Source organism: Callionymus lyra, chromosome 19 (genome assembly GCF_982586985.1).
Source record: "Callionymus lyra chromosome 19, fCalLyr1.hap1.1, whole genome shotgun sequence".
NCBI classification, from domain to species: Eukaryota; Metazoa; Chordata; class Actinopteri; order Syngnathiformes; family Callionymidae; genus Callionymus; species Callionymus lyra.
The window spans coordinates 11364853-11389225 of NC_141836.1; the positions used below are offsets into that span (position 1 = coordinate 11364853).

General features: G+C 38.4%; 3 protein-coding genes across 4 annotated transcripts; all 3 read left to right on the forward strand.

Moving 5' to 3' along the window:
- Positions 1 to 364: 364 nt before the first annotated feature.
- Positions 365 to 9587, forward strand: opn7d (opsin 7, group member d). The gene is made up of 6 exons (XM_087780846.1): positions 365 to 508; positions 5117 to 5207; positions 5294 to 5456; positions 6820 to 6947; positions 7017 to 7351; positions 8948 to 9587. Exons 2-6 carry the CDS (start codon positions 5117 to 5119, stop codon positions 9431 to 9433), a joined length of 1203 nt encoding a protein of 400 aa, XP_087636972.1. The 5' UTR covers positions 365 to 508; the 3' UTR covers positions 9434 to 9587.
- A 3346-nt stretch (positions 9588 to 12933) lies between these two features.
- rad21l1 (RAD21 cohesin complex component like 1) lies at positions 12934 to 17528 on the forward strand. The gene is made up of 14 exons (XM_087780847.1): positions 12934 to 13033; positions 13655 to 13801; positions 13860 to 13989; positions 14061 to 14160; positions 14256 to 14359; positions 15208 to 15312; positions 15389 to 15481; positions 15564 to 15629; positions 16221 to 16453; positions 16531 to 16609; positions 16683 to 16798; positions 16864 to 16953; positions 17109 to 17186; positions 17283 to 17528. Exons 2-14 carry the CDS (start codon positions 13655 to 13657, stop codon positions 17460 to 17462), a joined length of 1521 nt encoding a protein of 506 aa, XP_087636973.1. The 5' UTR covers positions 12934 to 13033; the 3' UTR covers positions 17463 to 17528.
- Positions 17529 to 18628: 1100 nt separating this feature from the next.
- On the forward strand, positions 18629 to 24373 carry snpha (syntaphilin a). Of its 2 annotated transcripts, none has more exons than XM_087780848.1 (5): positions 18629 to 18723; positions 20165 to 20266; positions 20336 to 20452; positions 20889 to 21038; positions 21935 to 24373. In XM_087780848.1, the coding sequence occupies exons 2-5, from the start codon at positions 20223 to 20225 to the stop codon at positions 23049 to 23051; spliced, it is 1428 nt and encodes a 475-aa protein (XP_087636974.1). In that variant the 5' UTR covers positions 18629 to 18723; positions 20165 to 20222; the 3' UTR covers positions 23052 to 24373. The 2 variants fall into 2 exon arrangements, with proteins under 2 accessions (XP_087636974.1, XP_087636975.1); XM_087780849.1 differs by lacking the exon at positions 18629 to 18723 and adding an exon at positions 19235 to 19286.

The window sequence follows — 24373 nt, forward strand, 5'->3', positions numbered from 1 at the left end:
TTGCATATGGTTGTAGGTTTGAATCCCAAATCCACATCACTCTTAAGATGCCATATAGAACACAAAAACAACAACAATTGAAGACAACAAAATGGTCAACGAGCCACACAAAGCCAGGGTTGAGTCATAAGTCACACTTAGTAATATTTATCTGATCCCCAGTGCCCACCCACCTCCCCTCACACTCCCTCTCTTTCTCTTTCTCTCTCTCTCTCTCTCTCTCTCTCTCTCTCTCTCTCTCTCTCTCTCTCTCTCTCTCCGTCACTGTTGTGTTTCGCATCAGTGTGTGCATCATCACAAGGATGAGTGTGTGTGTGTGCACCTGACTGTGTGAGGCTGACAAAAGGATTCCTTCGATTGAAAACTTCGCCACCTCTTCGACGTCACTTTCTCCTCTTCTGTGGCGATTTTTTTTTCATTTTCCGAGCTCATCTCTCCTTCCTGCTTCCTACCGATCTCCACCTGGACTCCATGAGTTTATCTGAGGACGAGCAAATCCTCCCTGAAGGTGAGAAAGACTTTCTTTTAACTCTCAGCTTACGACCGATGAAGCAGCAACAATCACCGGACGAGGGGTTTACACTTTTATTTGTGCATTTTTTAAATGAAGTTCTGCAGTACATTTGCACCTCATTTTTGTTTAGAGTGTTGACTAAAGGTCATTTAGGGTTTAAATTGAATTAAATAAAGAATGCTTCAACACAACAAACCCTTGGACACTTTCCCAAATCTTAGAGGAATCAACTACATAATTGATTGAACAAAATACTCTTTAATTATCTATTGAATTTCTTCAGTTCTATACGTACAAATATCAACAAATATAAATCATCCTCCGCTCCAAACTACAGTTGAAAAGTACCGAGCGCTGCGTGCCGAGCCTTCAGATTAACGTCAGCAACAAAAAAAAAAGAAAAAGAAATCAGCGGTTTATAAATCCAGACAGTCGTTCATCCCAGAAAAACATACACATTGTTGTCACATTCAATGCAGTTATGTAACACGTTTGTGTGACGAAGGCGGACGACATTCTAGAGCTGGAGATATTGGATTTATTCATTTGTCATTTTTCACTTCTGCTGCCTCTCTGCCTCCGGCCGCGGTAGTGGATGACAGAGGACTATTAAAACTGATGTGACATGATGACAAATATGTTAAATTAATAAAAAACAAGAGTCATTATTGTATGAGGGGATACGATGAACTGTCTGTTTACAAATATTCTTGCTAGATGCTGCAGCGAAATGCTGAAAATTTGGTGCCATTGAAATGTCCGTTGGCAGCGTAAACACACCGGACATGTCTTCCAGCCCCCTCTTTTCGGAAGTGACAGGAGAAGGTGTTTTTTGAGGCTGTGTGGCAACTTCCCAGGCTGATGTTGCATTTGTTTGTTTGTGCTCATTTGGTTATTTTGAGTCGGATCAACTTAAATAACAAATAACAATAAGTAAATGTTTAAAGCAACAAAAAAAATGACATTTCTAAGTGTCGGACATCCATGTCAAGTATCCTTTTGTATTTCCTCAAATATATTAATTTATTCCCCGGCTCCTATTAATCATCGTCATTTTTTGCCAATTGCCAAATACTGTACATATTTTAACACATTTCAAAATGTCCCTGTGAAACAGCCTTTTCCTGTATAATTCTCGGGTTGAAATACTTGTTTTTAAAACAAATTGTACTGGCTCTTTCCTACTTGCCAGTTAGGCATGAATATTATATATCACCAGGAAAGTGTCTATCATTTATATCAATAATACTGGCAAATATAAATTGAAACAAGATATTCTAGGGGTGTAAGAAAATATTGATATATAATAATATATCACAATATTTCTATCAATATCTTGCACTTTACCAATATTAAAAATTAAAAGAGATTATAGTTATTTTATGGTAAAATTGCATTCATTCATTCGTTTGCTGCAATTAAACATCCGACCACTAGTTGGCAACACCCGTCATTTCCTCTGTGCCAAGGGTACAGCTTCTATCTATCCATCTATCCATCTATCCATCCATCTATCCATCCATCTATCTATCTATCCATCTATCCATCCATCTATCCATCCATCCATCTATCCATCTATCCATCCATCCATCTATCCATCCATCTATCTATCCATCTATCCATCCATCCATCTATCCATCCATCCATCCATCTATCCATCCATCTATCCATCTATCCATCCATCTATCCATCAATCCATCTATCCATCCATCTATATATCCATCTATCTAACTATCTATCCATCCATCCATCTATCCAATATGACTGATCATAAGTGTGTAAAAGCATTTAATGTTTACTATGCTATGATGGTTTTTGTTCAATTAGATTCTTTAAAAGAAACAATATTTTGATGTTCCTACAATATCGCAATATATCGTATCGTCACACATGTATCATGATACGTGTTGTATCGCCAGATTCTTGCCAAAACACAGCCCTAACAAAACATTTATATATATATATACACACTGTATATATACATATACAGTTGTCCCACATTTATTTCAGGGGTCACGTTCTGTAAACCACATTTAAAGAATCTAAAGATTATTTCAGTTTTTTATTTTTTTATTTATCCAAGATGGGCATCTATTTGAACTTGCAAACTCAACATTGCACACGAGGCGTCATCACTCTCAAGAACCCTCTGAGTAACAGTGACCTTAAAAGCACCAACACTGCTTCTCCGCCCAGACAACCAACCCCAGCTGTTGGTCAATTTCAACTTAATATAACTTAATTTAAATACGGTATTCAAGCCGTCACTATTGTTGGCACCTTCGGTAAAGTTGGCATTGTACTTAAGAGTATTGCTGCCAGTGGAAAGAAAATATGTACAGTATTTTCTGATAATAATTATGAAGACTATTTATTTTACAATATTCCTTCTTCTGATTTTTCTTTTCCTTAACATTTTGATGTTAACGGTTCATTAATGATCTCTGGAAAAGAGGCTGCCATCTAGTGGTAGGAGGTCAGCAGATCAGATCACAAAAATCCACGCACCTCTGGGAGATCTAGTCAAATGTAAATGTATGCTTTTTTTCAGCGTAGAACGTTTCTTTCGAGCTAAAACATGCACATTTCCAGCTCCCCGGGGGGCGACAAAGAAAACTACAGCTACAGACGGGCCTGCAGGTCTTGACTCAGACGCGTTATGTCATGTCGGTTTGCTTCCTATAGGGACCGCGAGGCTCCCGGCGACTCTTCCGCGGAGAGAATATTCAACTGAGGTGATGATGACATTTGCTTGTCAGTGTCACTCAACCTCAGTCGAGGCGACACTCGCACAACAGTGGGAGACAATTGTTACGCAGATCAATCATAAATACACATCTCAACCGCGTACCTTCCGTCTTCGGATGTTTATTCTCCGACTGACTCCAGCGTCTTTTTTTAAAGAAAAGAAAGTCATCTCGTTTTAATCTGACCCTCTTCTCCTCCGTCCTCCCGCCGGCACACACTGCTGAAGATCATCGTCCTCTTGTCTCGTCTAGTTAGCGTGTGAGGCGAGTTCATTACTGTGGATCTTGGTAAACCGTAGCCTCGGAGATGTATCGCATACATTTCACTCGGATAGACGCCTCTGGCTGATCCTCATTAAAAGTAATGAAGCTTAAAAAACCAACGAAGCAAAAGAAACAAAAGTCCTTCCAAAAAAAAAGAATATACCGATTGAAACAACATCCTTTATTGAAGCACTAAGAGTCTGAAACCTTGAGCCAAATGTGTTTTTTCGTCATCTACTGGCAAAGCTTAATTGTCTAGTTGCTGAAGTCCTTGAGCGTCAATGTTACTGCCATCATTTCCTGTCGCACTCAAAGTATTGCTACACTGTCGTACGATCAGACTCTCTAAAGTGATATGATGAATAGCAATCGCCTCCTTGTACTCGTGTACCTGCCAGGAATAAAGTGATTGTCGAGACAAAAGGTCTTATTCAAACCAGATAAGAGATTTTCTTTCACAATATCTTGTTTTTCCGACTATTCAAATCCTTTAATTTGATCAAAAATCGACAGTGTGTCTCATCATTTTGTGTGCTACATCTATTAGTTCTTTCAACCATTATTTTTGGTGAACACGGCGCTCAGAAATCTGTGTTTTAGTACTACTTTGGTGAGCTACGAAGTTGCAACTAAGGTTGGATATCAAATTTCGGTTCTTTCTGGTAGCGACCGAAATTCTTCGTTAGTACCGAGTATTCAAACATGCATTATCTTACGGTACCAAGTTTGGGTACCCACGCAGTATCCAAACTTGCTAATGTATGGATTTTTCTGAGGAAAAACTGACAAACTGCAAACTTTTCCATTTGACATTTTTGGTATTTATTTATCTATTTATATTGTTTGAAGAAAACAACTTAGGTGGAAATTGAACAAAGCTGAAAACTGTTTGTAGTAATATTGTTGTTTACTATTTGTAAGAACTGATCTGATGAAGTCGGTATCGGAAAAAAAAAGTATCGTTCAGGAACCAGTACCAAAGTGAAGGTCTCTCTAACAGTACTTGTATTGAAAATTTGTGATCGATACCCACTTTTAACTCGCCGTATGCTTAAACATAAACCCGTTAATTGATATTGCGCCTAATAATCCAGTGCTTTTTATAGTTTTAATACAGTTAAATATTTTTCTTTAGACTAATAAATGGCCAACCGCTTATTTATCTTAACAAAGATGTCAAAAAAACAAAAAGTGACACGAAAATGGGGACTACAGATGGGCTAATATTATTGACTAGAGATGTTAAAGTTTACTACTTTTATACACCTGTAACCAAAGCTTCCAACTGTCGCGTAACCGGTTACACAACAGAGGTTAATGATCTCCGATATGCCGTCTTTTACATCGCAGTTCTTCGCTCTATACAACCACCAGAGGGTTCAAACACCCACCAACCTAATCCCTTCCAGCCAGCAGTTAACTAACCCACCATGGCGTCGCAATCTTACAAGAGTCGTGTGGACGCGGTCACACGCGAACGCCTTTCTGTTCACACCCACTCAGATTCCCTGCACTGAACTGTGAAGACATATGCTAACCACGACGCCCGAGGTCCTCGTCTTTCGTTCAACGTCTCCCCTCTCTGTTCAAGATGGGAAATGCTTCAGACATATCTCCCGTTTTCGTCTCTACCATCTCGAAGGAGAAGGACATCCTCATGGGGGCGATCTACAGCGTCTTCTGTGAGTCCGGTCAACGACCACTATCGCCCTCTTCTTGTCGCACAACCATTTGACATATTCTGCCCCCCCCCCACCCCCCTCTCCAGGTGTACTGTCCCTACTGGGTAACTGCACACTCCTGCTGGTCGCCTACCACAAACGGTCAACCTTGAAGCCTGCAGAGTTCTTCATCATCAGTCTGTCCATCAGCGATCTTGGAATGACGCTCACTTTGTTTCCGCTCGCGATACCATCAGCGTTTTACCACAGGTAAGTCTGGACTCAAACGTGACTTCTATACCGTGGAAAAATATACTTTACACAAAATAACAAACAGCTTAAACTATGGGTCGGTTGTTCAAAGGCAATCTGATGGATTTTTCGTCATAAAATCGTTTTTTTAAACCTGAAAAATGTGTTCTCCAAAAGGGAAAGAATGATTTCAAAATTTAGATTGGATCATGTAATCGTATTCTATTTTTAACCCTTGTGTTATCTTTGGGTCAAGGTGACCCGGAGGCCTGAAGCCCGACTGCATATGCATTTCTGGAAGACAGGGAGGTCGTTCGCCTTGACCCAGAAACAACACAAGGGATGCCGCAAACACATTTCCTTTTTTCGGGCCGCTGGGTCACGTTGACCCTGAGATAACACAAGGGTTAATCTTTCAGTTTTGTAAAGTAAAAATAAAAATTGTCTTGAAATAAACCCCCAGAGTTGCACAACAAACCAAACAAAAACAAATTAAAATATATGCGTCCTTTATCACTGTATATCAATAATATTAATACTAACTTTAAAATAACAATTATCTGAGACCTGGACTTGAAAATGCCAGTAGGAAGAAAATAGATACAGTATTTTATGATAATAATTATAAAGACAGTATTCCTTCTTCTGATTTTTATTTTCCTTAATGCTCTCCTTCTCCGTGGTAGAACCCTGAACATTCTTATTTTTAAGTTAACTAGTACATTTAGCATTTTTTTGATATAAGACTAGAATGTATCTGTTTATGTACATTTGTAATTTGTAATAAGTCATGAAATAAATCATAAACAAAAGTGGATGAACATGTTATTTTTGCGTCTTGTCTCATTAATACCTTTAATGTTACTGGTAATTTCAGATTTGATTATCTTAAAGAAATGTCTTTTTTTTTTTACAATATTTCTTTGAAAAAACGGTTTTAAAGTGAGACAAATGATTGATAGATTGATAAACTTTCTTTGAGGTGTCGCAACCACAACAAAAAACATACAAATTTAATTATGACATGTACACATATAATAAACAATAATAATAAAGACAATAATAAAATGAATAAACAATAAATAAATAAAAGGATAAAATATATCAACAACTGAAATAAAAATAATAGTAGAACAGCTAATACTGGAAGGAAAAATAAAAAATATTTCAAAAATGATGTCAACTGGCCTATTTTGACATAATATCTTGGGTATATTTGCTGCCCTGATTATTGTGGGATGTTTGCCGTCAGCCATGTTCAGTATAAAAAGACTACAGACTCCTCCAGGAGCTCATTAGCAGCAAAATATTGATCGATGGCTAATCAAAAATTGATGCGTGTGACAGTTTGACCTTTTATCTTATAATTCCATACATTCAGGTGGCTCTTCGGCGAGATCACCTGTCAGATATACGCCATGTGTGGCGTTCTGTTCGGTCTCTGCAGCCTGAGTAACCTCACGGCCCTGTCTTTGGTCTGCTGCCTCAAAGTCTGCTTCCCCAACCACTGTGAGTAAACAAATCACTGGTTCAAAGCAAAAGGTATTAGATCCATTAAAAGGGTTTTTATATTTTCAGGTAACAAGTTCTCTCCTTCGCACGCCCGCCTCCTAGTGGCGGGAGCCTGGTGCTACGCCAGCGTATTCGCGGTGGGGCCCCTGGCGCACTGGGGCCACTACAAGGCGGAGCCTTACGGGACGGCGTGCTGCATCGACTGGCAGGCGCCCAACCACGAGTCGCTGGCGTTCTCCTACATCATCTGCCTCTTCCTCTTCTGCTACGTGCTGCCCTGCACCGTCATCTTCCTCTCCTACGCCTTCATCCTGGTGACGGTGCGAGGGTCGCGCCAGGCCGTGCAGCAGCACGTCACGCCGCAGACCAAGACGGCCAACGCCCACAGTCTTATCGTCAAGGTGAGTGACCTTTTCGACCTCAATGCGAGGACAGATTTTTGCAAGTGGCTGTTCCGGCCCTTAAAGACATTTGAACAGGAGTGTGTATTTGCAAGAACCTGGCAATACGATACGTATCATACATGGACAATAATACAATATATTTTTGATATATTCTGATACTATAGGAACAAGGATACATTTGTAGTATTGTCGAGTACTTGACTCTGGTGTTGCAGAATTTACAGACCACATGACTCTTGACAAAGTCGTAACTACTTTCATTTGTTTTCAAACCAAAATATGTCCAAACATTAGCTTTTAAAGCTGCTGGGGGCGACTGTATCCTCTCGTCCTTAGTCGCTGGGATCTCGAGGAATATTATTGTACTATAGGAACAAGGATACATTTGTAGTATAGTTGAGTACTTGACTCTGGTGTTGCAGAATTTACAGACCACATGACTGTTGACGAAGTCGTAACTACTTTCATTTGTTTTCAAACCAAAATATGTCCAATCATCAGCTTTAAAAGCAGCTGGGGGCAACTGTATCCTCTCGTCCTTAGTCGCTGGGATCTCGTGGAATATTTGCTCCTTCGGGTGACGGAGGGCGAAATGAATGCTGCCATCTAGTGACCGGAAGTTCAACTGCAACAAACTGCATGAATATATGCATGTTTGCTTCTAAAGCTGCTGGAGTCGACGGTATCCTCTCGTCCTCAGTCGCTGAGATCTCGTGGAATGTCGGTGATGGAGGGCATAATGAATGCTGCCATCTAGTGACAAGGAAGTTTAACTGCAACATACCGCATGAATATATGCACGTTTGCTTTTAAAGCTGCTGGAGTCGACGGTATCCTCTCGTCCTCAGTCGCTGAGATCTCGTGGAATGTCGGTGACGGAGGGCAGAATGAATGCTGCCATCTAGTGAGCGGAAGTTTAACTGCAACAAACCGCATGAATATAAGCACGTTTGCTTTTAAAGCTGCTGGAGTCGACGGTATCCTCTCGTCCTCAGTCGCTGAGATCTCGTGGAATGTCAGTGACGGAGGGCAGAATGAATGCTGCTGTCTAGTGGGCGGAAATTTAAACGAAGTCAAACATCAGCTTTTTAAAGCTGCATGAATGGACTGTATCCTCTCATCCTCAGTCATCGCCAGAGTCCCGCGGGGGTTTCAGTTTTCCTATAGTTGCAGAGGATGTAATGGCAGCTGCCACCTAGTGGCCGGAGGTTTAATTGCAATGAACGCTGTATGTCAATTGTACATATAAAAAAATATATATATCATTTTATTTTACACCAACTTTACTACATCTACTATAATAAAAATAAAATGGGATTTAAAAGTAAAACATTGTTTTACATATAGATACGACTGTATGTTTTGCAAGACCTACATTTTTTGCAGAAGGTCTGGTTTGTAATATACTGAAATGTTGGGGACTAAAAGAATCCATAGAGTGTGTTTTGGTTATTATTTATTTCACAAATACTGTAATTTTGACTCTACTTAGGATCTGGCAGTTAGGAAATGTTAGTTGAATATCCCAGGATTATATCTTAGCCTGTAGTTCAGATGCTGAAGATGATCTCCATGTACTTTCTTCCTCCTAAGCTATCGGTCGCAGTGTGCATCGGTTTCCTGGGAGCCTGGTCCCCGTACGCGGCCGTGGCCATGTGGGCCGCCTTCGGGGACGCCACCCGAGTGCCCCCCACCATGTTCGCCCTGGCCGCGGTCTTCGCCAAATCCTCCACCATCTACAACCCTCTGGTCTACCTGCTCTGCAAACCCAACTTCCGCAAGTGTCTCGCCAGAGACGCCTCGAAGCTCCGGCAGATGATCCACAAAGCGGGTCCGCCGTCGGACCCCAGGGAGGGAGGCTTGGGGTCCACGTCGCTGCGCAACAGGGACGCCAGCTTCTCCACGCGCTGCTCGAACGGACAGCCGGAGAGCTACGGGGCGTGTCACCACGGCGCCGACGACGCCACGCCGGGTCACGTGACCACGACCCAAAGGACCGCCTCAGTACCGAGCAGTTCTGCTCAGAACGAGGTGAGGATGAGTCATCTCTCTGTAGAGCCGCAGGTGGACCTACTTTAATGGAACCTTGTTCAAGTGAAAGAACTAATAACGGAAGCAATAGAAGCTGCTGCCCTCATTTCAAGAAATAACTGTGAAGAAAACACGTCATACAAATGGTTTATAAAGGCTCTAAATATACACATTACTAATACATGCGTCATTTCAAGCTGAAGAAAACTCATTAAAACCCTGGAAAAAGAAAATAATTGTGGGTAAGTATTAAGGTAGTAGTAGTGCCATCAGAATATTAAGATTATCAAATGTTTAAACTTACATTTTTTGGTTGAGATTCAATTGTTTTTTTAAGCATTAAAATTCAATTTAACAATGTCTACGTTTTAAGGTTAAATGTGTTTTTATTGAATGATTGTATTTAAGTATTTGTAATTAAAAAAGGTTGAGTTTGTTTTTTTATTTAATAAGTTCAAGAAATTAATATTTTTTAAATTAACTAAATTTTTTTGGAAGACAAAAAAAAGGCTATATTTAGGCCACAATTCTTTACAATTTATTTGAAACACACAATTTTAGGGGACAGATTTTGATTGCGCCCTAAGCTGCAGAGGACGTGATGACCGCTGCCATCTAGCGCACAAAAGTGTTATTACAACACAAAAATGAACGAATGCCGTGATTATTTGCATGTTGATCCTAATTTGTTTTCGTTTCATACACACTATATTGAAATATAAACCATAAAAGAAAAGGGTAAAAATATAATAAGATTTAAATATAAATAATTACTGATTAAAAAAAAAAAAATGTATTTAAAGAAATTGATAAAGTGCTTTTATACAGTAACGTGGAAAAAAATATATCGATCCGCATATTGACTCTTTCCTCACACCCCCCTAAAAAATTTATTCTAAATTCTATTTTGTTCTAGTAGAAGAACTCACATTTCGATTCCTTAAATCTCTTCACTGGCTGCCAGTTTCTTTCAGGATCAACTTTAAAATTCTGGTTCTTATTAATCTAGGTTAAAATATATTGAAAAATATTGTAACTGGAATATTAAACTACGTATAAAAAATACTATTCAATTATTTTAAAAAAAAAAAAAAATTTAAATGATGAATGTATTTATTTAAAAAAAAAAATCAAACTTTAAATATAGTAATTGTGGAATGAAATTATTTAAAAATATAATACAAAAAACAACAACATTTCCATAGAAAAAAAAGGTAAGTTTCCACATTTGAAACCTTTAAATCACTGAATATTCTCATGGCACTGATTCACATCTATAGACAAGTGCCTAGTAAAGGTCGACGAGCTCAGTCGTCAGAGATCGACCAATTTTAAAACACTAGAAATAACCATAAACAACACGTTGATGAATCATAAAGCTTTGATGCGATTGTTGAGTCGCTGTGATCAAGTATTTAACTGCATGGATCAGTATCTCCTCGCGGGTAAACCATGACCTTGTCTGGCGACTAATGAATTGATAAAATATTAAATCAAACCGACAGCTGCCGTTTCCCCTTCAGAACACAACAGACACGTTTATCAGAACCGAGCACTTCACAAGTTTTATACGACACACTTTAATCAGGACCGAGTCTGTGATCCAAACATCTCCGACCCTGTGGACCTTCCATCGTCTCCGGGGTGCAAAAAACTAATTTCGGCCACAAAGAAAAGTCAGCAGATTTATTAATCCAAAGTGTAAGCTTTATCTATTCGCCTCCCGTATTGTGACCTCATTTCATTTCTTTGAAATATTTGGGGGATTAAAACTGTCTGCAAAGCTGTAGCATGTGATTTTCAAATGACTGACGGCACTTTGACATATGAGGTTGAGAAGATGTTTGGGATATTTCACTGTCATTCAAATATCAACATGAGAAATGGGTCATAATACTTTTTAAAAAAAATCATTAAACCTTTGTGAGAAAATGTGTTTTAAAAGAACTTGTGACTGTGACGTGTATTACTGTTGTATTTGACAATGTATATTTATATACTGTGTATATATTAATGTATGGATTTATTTGTAGATAAGAAATGTTTATTAAGTACTTGATTAAAAGAAGATACATGCGTGAGGCTCCTTTTTTTATTCAATAGTTGAATAAAAATGAATAAATGCATTTGAAAATTGGTCTCACTTTTTGCTGTTTAAATGAATTTTCTTGCTCAGGGAATGATCTTTATTCTATATTTTATTCTATACGTTTACTTTTTGTAATGTATTGTAATTATTTTGAATTTCATGTCTGTTTTTTATTCTGTGTGCATACTATTTAAATTTCCAAAGGTGTAACTTACAGTTTAAAAAGACCTGTGTATATTGTCAATATATACTTTACGAATAAAGCTGTTTCAGAGTGAAAGACAACATGGTTCTGGATGACAAAAAGACATTTGTACAGCAGACTAAATTAACTTTGACATTTAAAATTATGTTTAACTCCACAAGCCAGGTATGAATTTTAAACTTATATTAACTTCATGTTTATTTTAATTTTGTAAAATATTTGTATTAATCTGTGTCTGACTTGTTATTAATTATCACAATATACTTGGCAAGAACACAACATTTCAAAAACATTTTTAAATGAAATAGTTAAAATAGTATATCAAGAAGATTTGTCACGTAAATTATATTTGTGGAAGACTATATTAACCCTTTATTTCACTAGAAATGTGTTAAATCATTAAAACTGACAAGAACTTCCACAATAAACTTGAATCAATTCCACAAGAATATTATTATCATTTTAAAATGTCTGTGGTTGTTAATCTATCATTTAAAAGAGAGAATACATTATTATTTTCGTCTGTTGACAAACAAACAACACTTAAAAGAAAGAGACCACCACATGCTTCAGAGACTAAATATATAAATTATAGATTTAAAAACTTTACTAAACACTTTAATAGGTCTGAGAAATAGTGTAAAAGTACCTTAAATGGTTTGATATCACAGCCTTTGTTTTCCAGGAGTATCACCTGCAACCTGGGGAATAAAAATTGTATGAGAACGTGTTTCAAATATATTATAATCGTCAAAAATAATAAAACATTAATGCATTTTTAAGCAGCGTTCAAGGTCCTGTAAGGACGGCGTCTCAGGGAATATTCTGCCCTTAGAGGAAACTAACAACAAGCCATTTGTTGTAAAGCAGATCAATATAAGGAGTTTCTTAGAAAGTAGGTTTTATTGAATAAAATAGAATAACAACAGACGGGGGGGGGGGCGATTAAAAATGGTTATAAAGTAGGTATATAATAATTGTATTCATAGATTCTTCCATTTTTACTTTATGACAGGAAAATAAAAGCATTTTTAATTATTTTCCTTCACAGTTACATCACATGAAATCATAAGGATTTTCAATATTTATACCTAACATACATCTTTAATGTAACTGTCACTCAAAATTGTCTTTGATGTTAACTTTGACCATCATTATTAAAAAAATTACCTCGATGGTTTTTATTAATTATTTATCGTTAAAAATCAAAATAAATAGCTTTTGGTTAATTTTTAAATTAGGAAATACGTTTTATAAAATATATTTATATTTAATAAACATACGAGTTTGGCCGGAAGTCAATATTCGAGCGCGAAGCTTTAACTATTAATAATTTGACGTAAAAAAAGCGAAGGTAAGGCGTTAGTCCGTGTAAAACTAACACTTTCATACATTGTTTTTATCAGTAAACTAACATTTAAGTGGTTCGACTTTCGATTTATTTTCGCTTTAAATAAGTATATCGAAGGCTACTTAAAGTGTATTTACGTCACCTAGCAGCGTTAGCTAGCGCTTTAGTGCTAACCTTCGTAACCTACTTTAATAGCTTTTTAGTTATTTTTGTGTAAACATTACCGTGACAAACACCAACAAACTCGGTTTCATCGTCATTTTTACCTGCACAGGTGGTCGCTGCCGGTCAGTGGTTTATCCGTACGACTCGGTTGAGATGCCAAACTAGTCAATGGTTGGTTAATTTTAACTAGTAAATGTAAAAAAGTTGACTAGTAATAGTATAAAAGGGTTGAATCTTCACACAGCGTGGACAAACAGTGTCGCAAAGTGGGCGTGGCCTCGGAGCCTCCATGCGACTATTATTATTATTATTATTATTATTATTTTTAAAGAAATACAAGAGAAAATACTTCGTTATTGATCAAGGATGACATTTGTAAAGTGTCAGATTTTATCCTATTTTATCCTGTTCTTTGTTCGATTCAATTTAAATTCTTTATTTATTTTTTTTAAAAAACAGATGGTTTTCTTCATCAACCTCTTCATCTCCAAACGAGGCTCTTTGGCCAAAATCTGGCTGGCGGCTCACTGGGAGAGAAAACTCACCAAGACGCACGTGTTCGAATGCAATCTGGAGTCCATCGTCCGAGAAATAATGTCTCCCGAGGTGGGTCAACAAAAACATAACGACAAAATATTCATTAACATCTTTTTTTTATGACAAGATCAATATCGGACTGAGAACATTCGGACACCTACTGCTCGGCGTGGTGCGCATTTTCTCTAGAAAAGCCAAATATCTACTTGAAGACTGCAACGATGCCTTTTTGAAAATCAACGTTACCTTCCGTCCAGGTAACTGCGATATAAATGACTGATTCAAGATCGTTTTAGTAGATATTTCAACTTGAAATTGTCGTCATCAGACTTGACGGATCTACCGAAGGATGCTCTGGAAGCGACCGCGAAAGCCATCACTCTGATCGAAGACTTCACTTCATTTGATCACCCACTGCCGCAGCTCAGGTACTCGTATCATATCGTGGATCAATATTTACTGTGTGTGGTTTTTACTTAACGTACATCTATAAATCTGAGTCTTTCTCCCTGTGGTTGCAAAGTGACTTCGACGCCTTGGACCACTTCTCGCTCAACCAGAGTAGAGTCGAGGAAATCACGTTGAAAGAAGATTTTGGAAACAGTTTCCTAAACTGTACGATTTCTGGTAAGAACAATGATGAATGTTGTGCCCTAGTATGTTCTCTTTGACTTCCAAAACCAATTTTTCATGTGTATTTTAATACTAATTAACTATTTGTTGTTATACTGAATAATGGTTGTGAACAATTATGAAGTAAATTAAGATAAACAGCTTAAGATCATCTTACAATATATTGTTTATTTGCTATTGTCTCATAAATAAGTGCAGCTCTGTAGAGGATGATCCTGGAAATTTAATCTGCAAGTGTCATGACATCAAGGTAGATTAATGTTCATGTTTATTCAGTAATTTATGCATCAATGATAGTGAAAACTCCAAAGTATAATCAGAGGTTGGAATATTAACTTCCACATTTACATCTAGTTAAAGCCTGCACCGTTAATAGTCATTTTCAAAACCATATTTCTTTAAATAGTTTAAGTTCCCTTAAATTCTGTGTCACTCATATTTTTTAAGTTACATTTTTTGTGGCCATGTTGATATTGTGTTTTTGTACTGTAAGTAAAAGCAGAGATTTGATTTTGCTTTAAACTTCCTTGGTTACCTAGTTGTTGTTTTTGTACATCTTTACACTTAAAAAAGTAACATTTTGCATTTCACACAATTTAATTTTGTTTTCTTCATAGTTGAATCAAACCTGACAGTGTTTAAGATAAGATAAGGAACAGGAATGAATGTCGACAATTAGAGTAAAACTGTAATTTGTTTTGTTAAGAAGAAGAAACACAAGAGATAATTAAGATAAATTAAGCCTCAAAGAATGAAAAGACAACATAAAAATCAGACAAATTCTACTTCCTGTTTGGTAAACAAGCGTCGACAGCTATAAAGTCTTCTGGTCTGTTCCGTAGTTGACGCGCCTCAGGCCGAGCCGACGGTGCTGGACATCAGCTTCCAGAGTCTGGCTCATGAAGGGGATTCTTTCGGCGACGAGGGTCGAGGACTCGACCTCCTCGGTATCCATCCTTGTCTTCTCTCGATGTCGGTGAAGCAGAGCTGTCGCTCTAAACCAGTTTTTTCTTGTTCCTGTAGACTTTCTCAACTGGAGCGACCACACGTTATCAGACCTGCGGAAGGAAGCATCGAACCAAGATTCAAAAACCTCTTTGCTCAATGAGACGCAAGGTAAAAATAAACAACTAAAAGTTGCTGACTAAGACATTTTTCTAATCCAGTAAAGTTTGAAAACTAATGATGGACTTTGCAGACCAAGAAGAACCAATGGAAGCTACGATCAACGAGACCCTCGCCCTTGAACCAGTATTAGTTACCGGTATGAATATTCTGTCTTTTTTTATCCAAACTTTATCTTTGAATTGCATTTTGAATTTTCTTTGCTATATAAAGACCAAACAGTTAACGACTCAATGTTACATATGATTAGAGGGAGAACAAGATTCCCACAGATCCTTAAAAAGTCTAAAAGGCTTAAAAATAAGGCTTTAAATGGCATTAAAAATTGTAAATAAAATTTAAAAAAATCTTAGAAATGCGAACACAAGATGATCAAGATTTTTACTTTAGTTTATAATGTTAAATAAAAAGGCAAATTTCCTATTTCTTTGTTTAAATAATTAAGAGATTGACTATTTTCTTTTATGTCTTTAATCACGAAAAACATTTTCTACAACATACATTTTCTAGAGTTTAAGTCTTTTCTAAAGGTTTTATTTGTGTTTATTCAATTTTAATTTATTGTCCAGTTGGTCCTAAATATTCATTTTATATGGCATTACAAAGTCTTAAATTTTGAGCTGTAGAAATGGAAAGATGCCTGAAAATAGATTGTTTTTGAGTCCATTTGATCGACAATAAAAACAATAGTTGTAAATGGATTGTACTTGAAAATCTGTGTTTCTTTCAGAGACCGTGGAGCGGAGGAAGAGGTTGAAGCGAAAGAACAAGTTAGGAGTCGACAGAGTGACGGAGCTCAGCAGCAAAATCATCAAAAACCAGATCACGGACTACTCGGACCTGGTCACCTCGCTGGACATGGCCCCGCCCACCAGGGCTCTCCTGCGGTGGAAGGAGAGCGGCGGCGCCGACAAGCTCTTCTCGCAGATGTGCACGGCTGTCATCTCCCCTCAGATACAGGAGGTATAAACAAACCGTGGCACGCGAGGATATTAAAGTCCGCTCTCATCAATCAAAACCTCATGTTTCCCCTACAACAGCTTTTTTCCACGAGTCTGATTCTGAGGCCTCTCGACGTGAGTCTGGAGGTTGAGAAGATGCGACAGGAGGAACTCAAGGGTATCCTGAGTTTAAAAGAAAACCTGCGTTTAAATCGACCTTTTAATGTAAAGTATTCTTCATGCTGGAGCAGATACAAGTGACCTCACCGGTCTGGAGGAACCATCTCCCCGTCTTAATGGATCAAACATCCACGAGTTATCGCCTGATCTCACAGTCGACAGATCTGCGACGGACGAGCACGTACAAGTAAAAAAACACATTTACAGTAGACGGAGATGAAGTCATTTTACACGTATATCCGCCGCCGCCAGGACGAGTACAGGTCAGACTTCACTCTGCCAGAACTTCCATCAGAAGACTCTCTTTTCGTCCATCCGTCTGCCAACACTCAAACCACTCAGGTAAAAATTCAACACTTTGAAATCACTCTTGGCTAACAAGAGGCGGTAAATATGGCCGACGACTGTGGGGAGTGAAGACAGATGGCGAGCGCTTTGTTCATTTTGTCTGCTCTGAGATCCGCCTGGAAAAAAAAAACGCTCTCTTTTATCTCCAGCGCTCGGCAATGAACAGCCAAGACTTGGAGGAGGGAAGAATGAGCAGGAGAGCAAAGAAGCTTCATCAACTCCTCAAAGTAGGAACTTTAAAAAACACGATTCATCTTTTCCACATAAATCTGTGGAGAATTGTTGAAATAGAAAACAACTCAAATTGAATTCTTGTGTCTCAGAGCTGCAGTGACACCTCCTTCAGCGTGAGGGCGCTCTGTGCCGAGAGCGATCGCTCGCAGGCGGCCAACGTCTTCTCGAGTCTGCTGGTGCTCCAGAAGCAGGAGGTGGTCCAGCTGCACCAGAAGGCTCCGTACAGGGACATCCAGGTCACACCGGGACCAAAGTTCTTCCATTTCTGAAGTTTTTTTGTCCGTCGCTCTGTTGTTATTCGTTAAATTATTGTTCTTTCTTGAAGTTCGCTGATGTTTTTTTGTTCCATGAGGAAATGTTTACGGCTTACATTTATATGTGTCATATATATTACATATATTTAATGAGCTAAGATATACAATTAATTGATTCAGTTCATGTAAAATAAATTGTTAATAAATACAATTATTAAATCAAATGATATATTTTTTTTATTCCAGAGTGAGTATTAGCATTAGTATTATACATTCAGTATTATGTTCGTCTCGTCATGTAAAAAAAAAAGTTTTTAAATCAATCTATGTATCAATATATGAACTGCATCACTACATAATCATACTTTTATCCTTTTCTTTCTTGTATATTATTGATCACTTTTTTTTTAACTTACTGGCGAAGGTAAAACATGAATGAATTAATAAATACATATATTAATTTTAATTATCAAATAAAAGGCTTATAAAAAAAAAACTGTCAATTAATTATAACTTAAATGTAAGTAAGTAAGTAAGTAATTTATATTTGTATAGCGCTTTTCCAGACCAGGGTCACAAAGCGATTAAACAATCAAAACAATATTCAATAAAGTATATACTTTAAGGATCAAGATAAAACTGATAACACAACAATGTTGTAAATGTTGTAAATGTGAACATACTAAATACATTGGGGAGTGAATCATTGACGAAACCAACCAAATATATAAAAAATATTTTGTTGTTATATTGTGTAAAATAGATAATACGAGAAAATATGCATGTTATTGTTGCTATAAATGCAAATATATTGTGTATTTTTATGAATATCTAAAAGTGTCAATTTGCTACAAACTGACATTTCTTTTAAGGGGTACGAAGTTTTACTTCATCCAACTATTTTTTTAACTACTATTTTTCCCTTTTAGTTGGATTTATTTTTTATTTGTTTTATATGTAGAAAAAAAAGTTTTAAAATAAAGTTGGAAACAAACTTCAAGATAAATGCATGTGAAATAAACTCATAAAACTAAAACTGTATATTTAAAAAAAAACATTAATTCACCTGTCAATACGAGCTGCTTCGTCATGCTCTATAAATCCCCCTTCCACGCGCGCAACAGCGCCCTCTGTCGCCCGCGGAGGCCCGGAGGACCGCAGTCACGTCATCTTGTGTTTTCATGGATGCAGGATGGAGTCTCATCAGCACCGGCGGCTCCTCTCCTCTCTGCCGCCACCGGACCTTCCTCCTTCCCTCCTGACACCTGCGAACATGGTAGGTGGATCCACGTCAGTACTTATGGGTCAAAGCTTCATTTGTTCAGAACCGAACTGTCATTTTTTTTTTATTTACCACGGATTTATTACGCAACATTATTTTTTTATCTTAAGTTTGTATTTTCTCCTTGTTTTGTCTCACGTGACACAACCTTTAAAAAAAAAAAAAAAAAAAACACCGGATGTGATCTACGTCGTCGTTAATCTGGGTTTATTTATATCCGTTTGTTTTTTGGGGGGCAGATGGTTTGACGATTATTCCCGCAAGGACGCAGCATCCTCTGAAGGATGAGCAGTTCTTCTCATGATCCACGCGCCGACACTTACGTAAGATACTGCGTATTTCTCAGCAGTTACGCACTAAAAAACACCTGTTGCGCGGATCCGAGTGTCCCAGATTCGAGTGTGTGACACTGACTGTGTGCAGCTCATCGTGACTGTCGTGCTCGCCATTCGTTAGAAGTTTCTACGGCAGCCCGCGGGGAACAATTCAATTAATTCTTGACATTTTTCACCTTCACGCATTGATTTTTTTTTTTGTGTAATTCTTTGGTTCGGATGGTAAGTATTTGGGTCAATCTACTGGTTTAAGTTCTTTAATTAATCCACAAACCTGATTATTACATTTGAAATAAATTTGCAAATGTTTTTACTACGAATATATACATTTATCTGGAAAGTCATGGAGATCGTTTATCGAAGGGTTTAAAAAAAATTGCTAATCTGAAAACTTTGTTTATTGAAAAAAAAAAGTTTTCCTAAGCAGTGAATTATATATTTTTTTTAAAGAAATTAATTAAATTATTTCATTATTTAAAGGTTAAATTAGTTTTTGTTGAAAAATCGAATTTGTTTTTTAATCATTTAAATTCAAAGTGTGATTATTATTCAAATATATTTTTTTTTTTTACAGTTAGTTTTTATTATACCAATTATTTAATTTATAAATATACTATAGATTCGATATAAATCAGCCAATCATGGTGGCACTATTATACATACATTTTATATTGAATTTTAATAGCTATGAATTTAAAATGATCTTCTTTTAATTATTCGAAATAGAATAACAAACTGGATGTAAAAAAAAATTCATGAAAATATTCGAATTTAATTAAATAAAAACAACTTAACCTGTAAATGTAGAAATGCTTTTATTCAATTATTCAAAAAAGGAAATTCAACCTTTAAATATAGAAATACCAAACTATGTTTGAAATATGGATCCACACTCGAACTTGTTGATCCAATTTTTTATATTTTTTTTAAACTCAAAATAGAAATCATTGGATTTAATTATTAAAATATATATATATAATTAAATGCTGGAAGAAGAGTTTAAATGAAAATAAAAAGGTAAAGTTTCAGCATTTGCAATGTTAAATTTAACAACTCTGGTTACCGATGTTTCATCAGAAAAATGTTGTGTTCCTCTAAAGCCACAGTGTGAGGACTCCTAGCATCCTTCTCCGAGCCGAGGAGGTCACCAGCACATCCATGTCTCTCACCCCGAGTCGCCGGCCCACCACCAACCAGCGCAGGTACGCTCAATTCTTCTCACATTTGCCAGTAACCATGGAGACCCACATTTACCTGACTTACTTTATCAGGTGTTCAGTGGGAACGAGTGGACGTCTGGCCCACAATGACAGCACCAGCATGTACACCAGCCGGGTCAAAGCGGCGGAGGGTTGCCCGACATCCAGGATGTTCCCCACGACTCCCAGGTACAAAAGTATCAATTCTTCACTCGTTAATCTGAGTAAAAGTTGTTTAAATCCTATAGAGGTTACATAGAGTACATTTCCACGACGAGCTACTTCTTTAAAAACGCATCAGCGCACATGTCAAAGTCATGCATATTTTATAGCTTGTGTTTTATGGTTCTAAAGTCAGGGGAATGTGTTTTGGAAAAGTCTTCTGTCGACAATCGATATTTGAACCAAACAGCCAGAGTAAACTTCCAATTATATTGTTAATATATTTGGCCAAGAAAGCCTTTTTTCTGATTTCAGTTATCTTTCAATACATAAAACATTTTGATATCGTGATAACTTTGGACTACAAGGAAGTGAATATTTAATCCGCCATTTTTGGACCACTCGCTTTAATTATTCATGGGTTTTGCACCGGAGTAAATTCGTGTCTTTCGTGTCGTTGCAGGCGTCAGGCCAAACACACCATTTGCAGCGACAACCATGGAATCAGACCCCCAACCCCGGAGCAATACCTCACCCCGCTGCAGCAGAAGGAAGTGTGTATACGACACCTGAGGGCCAGGCTGAGGGAGAACGTGGAGAGGTTACAACACAGGTGAACTTTTGACCTTTACACAGAGAGGACTCGTTTCACCACCGACTTAAACGTTTAGTTGACTCAACTAGAAAAGCAGATAAAACAGATAACAGATAAATTGTAATTTAGTTTTTTCAATTCAAAATGATTTTGAAACACAACCAAAATACATTTTCATTTTAAAATTTGTCAAAATCATTCAATATGCAGATGATAACCTAATTTCCGATTGGTTAACTGAACTAGAAATGCAATTTAAGATTAATAAAAAATAAAAATAAATCCCGAAAGGGACCTCCTGAGGGATCAATAAAGTTTTACCTTTACCTTTCATACCTATATTGAAATTTAATTTATCAAATCCAGATTTTTAATCCTTGTGTTATCTCAGGGTCAAGGTGACCCTTTATTTCTCTTTGTTCTTGTTCTTATTTTATTTTGATTTACTGTATTTTTTATGAAAAATTGCTGTATTTGCTGTGGCTAGTTGGAAAAAAATAATTTCCTCCTGAAGACCTCCTGAGATCAATAAAGTTATACCTAACCTAATGGCCCAAAAACAAATGTGTTCAAGGTATCCCTTGCGTTGTCTCAGATTGAAAGTGAATGACCTCAGTCACTGCATATGCATTTAAGAAAGCCTTGACTCCAGAGACTACACAAGGGATCCCACAAACACATTTGTTTTTGGGCCTTCGGGTCACGTTGACCCTGAGATAACGTAAGAGTTAAACCTGTAATAATCACTCAATTATTTAACCTATATTCTAATTACATTTTTCAAATCCAGAGTTATTTAGAACAGAACCTAAATAAATTTTTATTTAACACGTCAAAATAATTCAATATGCAGATGATAAACTCCTATGCGAAGATAATAAAGCTGTAAACAACATCAACTCCTCTGACTCCAGAGACTGTGAAATAGACGACCTGAGGACTCAGCTGTACAAGATGCAGGAGGACTGGATCGTGGAAGAATGTCAACGCCTCGAAGCCCAGCTGGCCCTGAAGGAGGCCCGCAAAGAAATCCTCCACCTTCAGGAGGTGGTGGAGTCGGTGAAGTCCGGGGCGCACGACCAGCACGACCCGAGACCCTCCTCGCAGGAGACCAGGGGCAAGTCCCGCTCGTGCGGCTGCTCCCCCGCCAGCACGCTGAGCCGCAACGCCGCCGCTCACAGCCGCCTGAGCAGCGAGGCGCTGCAGCTGGAGCGCGGCCCGAACGAGCCGGGCCGCCCCGCTCACCACCACCTCCTCCTGGACCCGGCGCTGCTGCCCGACAAACAGGGCCACGTCAGAAGCCCCCTGTCGTTGTCGCGCTCCTTCACCTGCGACCGGGTGTGTGGCGGCGGCGGTGGGTCGGCGCCGCCGCTCTCGCACTCATGCCACTCCCTCAGCAGCGGCTACGGGTGCGGCGGCCACAGCTACCTCCCGCATCATCACCTGTTCCTGCACCTGCCTCAGGAGGAGCCGCACCCAACCAGCGAGCCGGTCCCGACCCCGAAGGCGAAGAAGCCGGAGGTGCGCTCTCAGGCCTGCAGCCCCACCATGGCGTGGCTCGGAGAGGACACCGAAGAGCTCAGCGTCATCTCCTCCACGGCGGTGGACGTCAGCCCGTCGGAACCGGACCGACCCACCTTGTCTTTACCCCTCTTGTCTCCCCCGGAACAGTCTGCACTTAAAAGTCCCGAGCCCCTCTCAAGGCAGCCCACCCCCCTCCCGGCGATGCAGGAAGCCACGGTCGTGGAGGTGGAGGAGGAGGAGGAGGAAGTCGACGCGGCGCATCCTCCGCAGAGGTACCACTGGAGCCGCTACTTCCTGGTGGACCTGCTGGCCGTGGCCGTGCCGATGATGCCGACGATGGCGTGGATCTGCCGGGGGGCGCCGCGAGACATCATGCCCGTGTGCCACATCGGCTCGCTGCTGAGGGGCTGCTGCGCCGTGGCCCTGCACTCCATCCGACGCCAGGGCGCCGGGAGAGGACGCCGGCCCCCCGACGTCGGCGGAGGAGGAGGAGGAACCGACCTCTGAGTCCCAAGGAGTCCATCCGGGACTTTTATCAGGTGACGGACTTCGCTGCAGTTCCTTTCCCTTTGATTTTTTTTTTGAAGCCAACAGGGATTCTAAAATAAGCGACTTTGAATTTACTTGCTGCCACTGCATGACAGTCACACATCATGTCACATGACTTCGAAAGGACCTAATCAATATGCAGTCAGTCGTTTAGACTTTACAGCGGATCAGTGGATTAAGGGCAGGGGTCTCAAAGCTGCGTGAGGTTATATTATAGAAGTATATTAGTGCCATGAAAAAACTAAAATTGGTATAAAATTGAATATTTTCAAAATGACTACATTTTGTTTTATACATAGAGTTTGATATTCTAATTCTAACAATTAAAAAAAATACTTTTCTCTATTCATTATTTTTTTATTTATAGCGTTTTAAATTCAATGTAAATAATGTTATGTATAATAGTGCCGCCAGACCATACCAAAGGATTACAGAGCAAATTGATCGAACTCTCAGCCAATCATGTGACGCGCAGACGATCATGTGACGAAGTAGAAGCACCGGTAAGATTTCAGCAGTTTGCAACCAATTGCAGTTTTGAAAGTCGGTGCTCGATTGGTTTAGTCTGGTAAGATGGCACTAAGATAACATCTTTCTATTTAATTTAACAGGCTACGAATTAAAAAGTTTTGAAAAAATATATAAATCATATAATGGAATTTGAATATCAAACTACGTGTAAAAAATTTCAGTTTGAAAAGATTTGTATTTTTTTAATTAAATTATATTAAAAAAAACATTTTAAATGTTGGAATAAACCTTTGAATATTTGAATGGCACTGTTATACTTCCATACTATATTCTCTTTGTACAATTTCATTTGGTTTAAAGAAAAAAGACTGAATCAAAAGTTATCTTTGGTCGAAAACCCCGGATTTTGACTGAAGAAAAAAACGAATCAAGTGGTAGAATTGATTGTTACATGTTGCTGTTGCACTTTATCATGTTTTCAACCATTGACCCATAAATATAAAGACGCTTAAGTCACTTCCTGTTAAAGTTTTTGATGGAAGGAACATAAAAAAATCACATCTTTTCACCAGATAGAAAGAACTTTAGATTAAGAAACAAACTCTCAAGCGACGCATGTTTGATCCACGAGCATCAGAGAATGTAAAGTTATTTCCGACGAGAGATTGAATCCGATTTTATCATTTCATGTTTGTGAGTTTCAACATGGCCTGCGATCAACAACGACGGTGAATATTCATGTATAATTCTTGCTAAATTGCACAAAAAAGAACCAAATATTGCACAATAAATTGAAGGTCTCTTTGTTG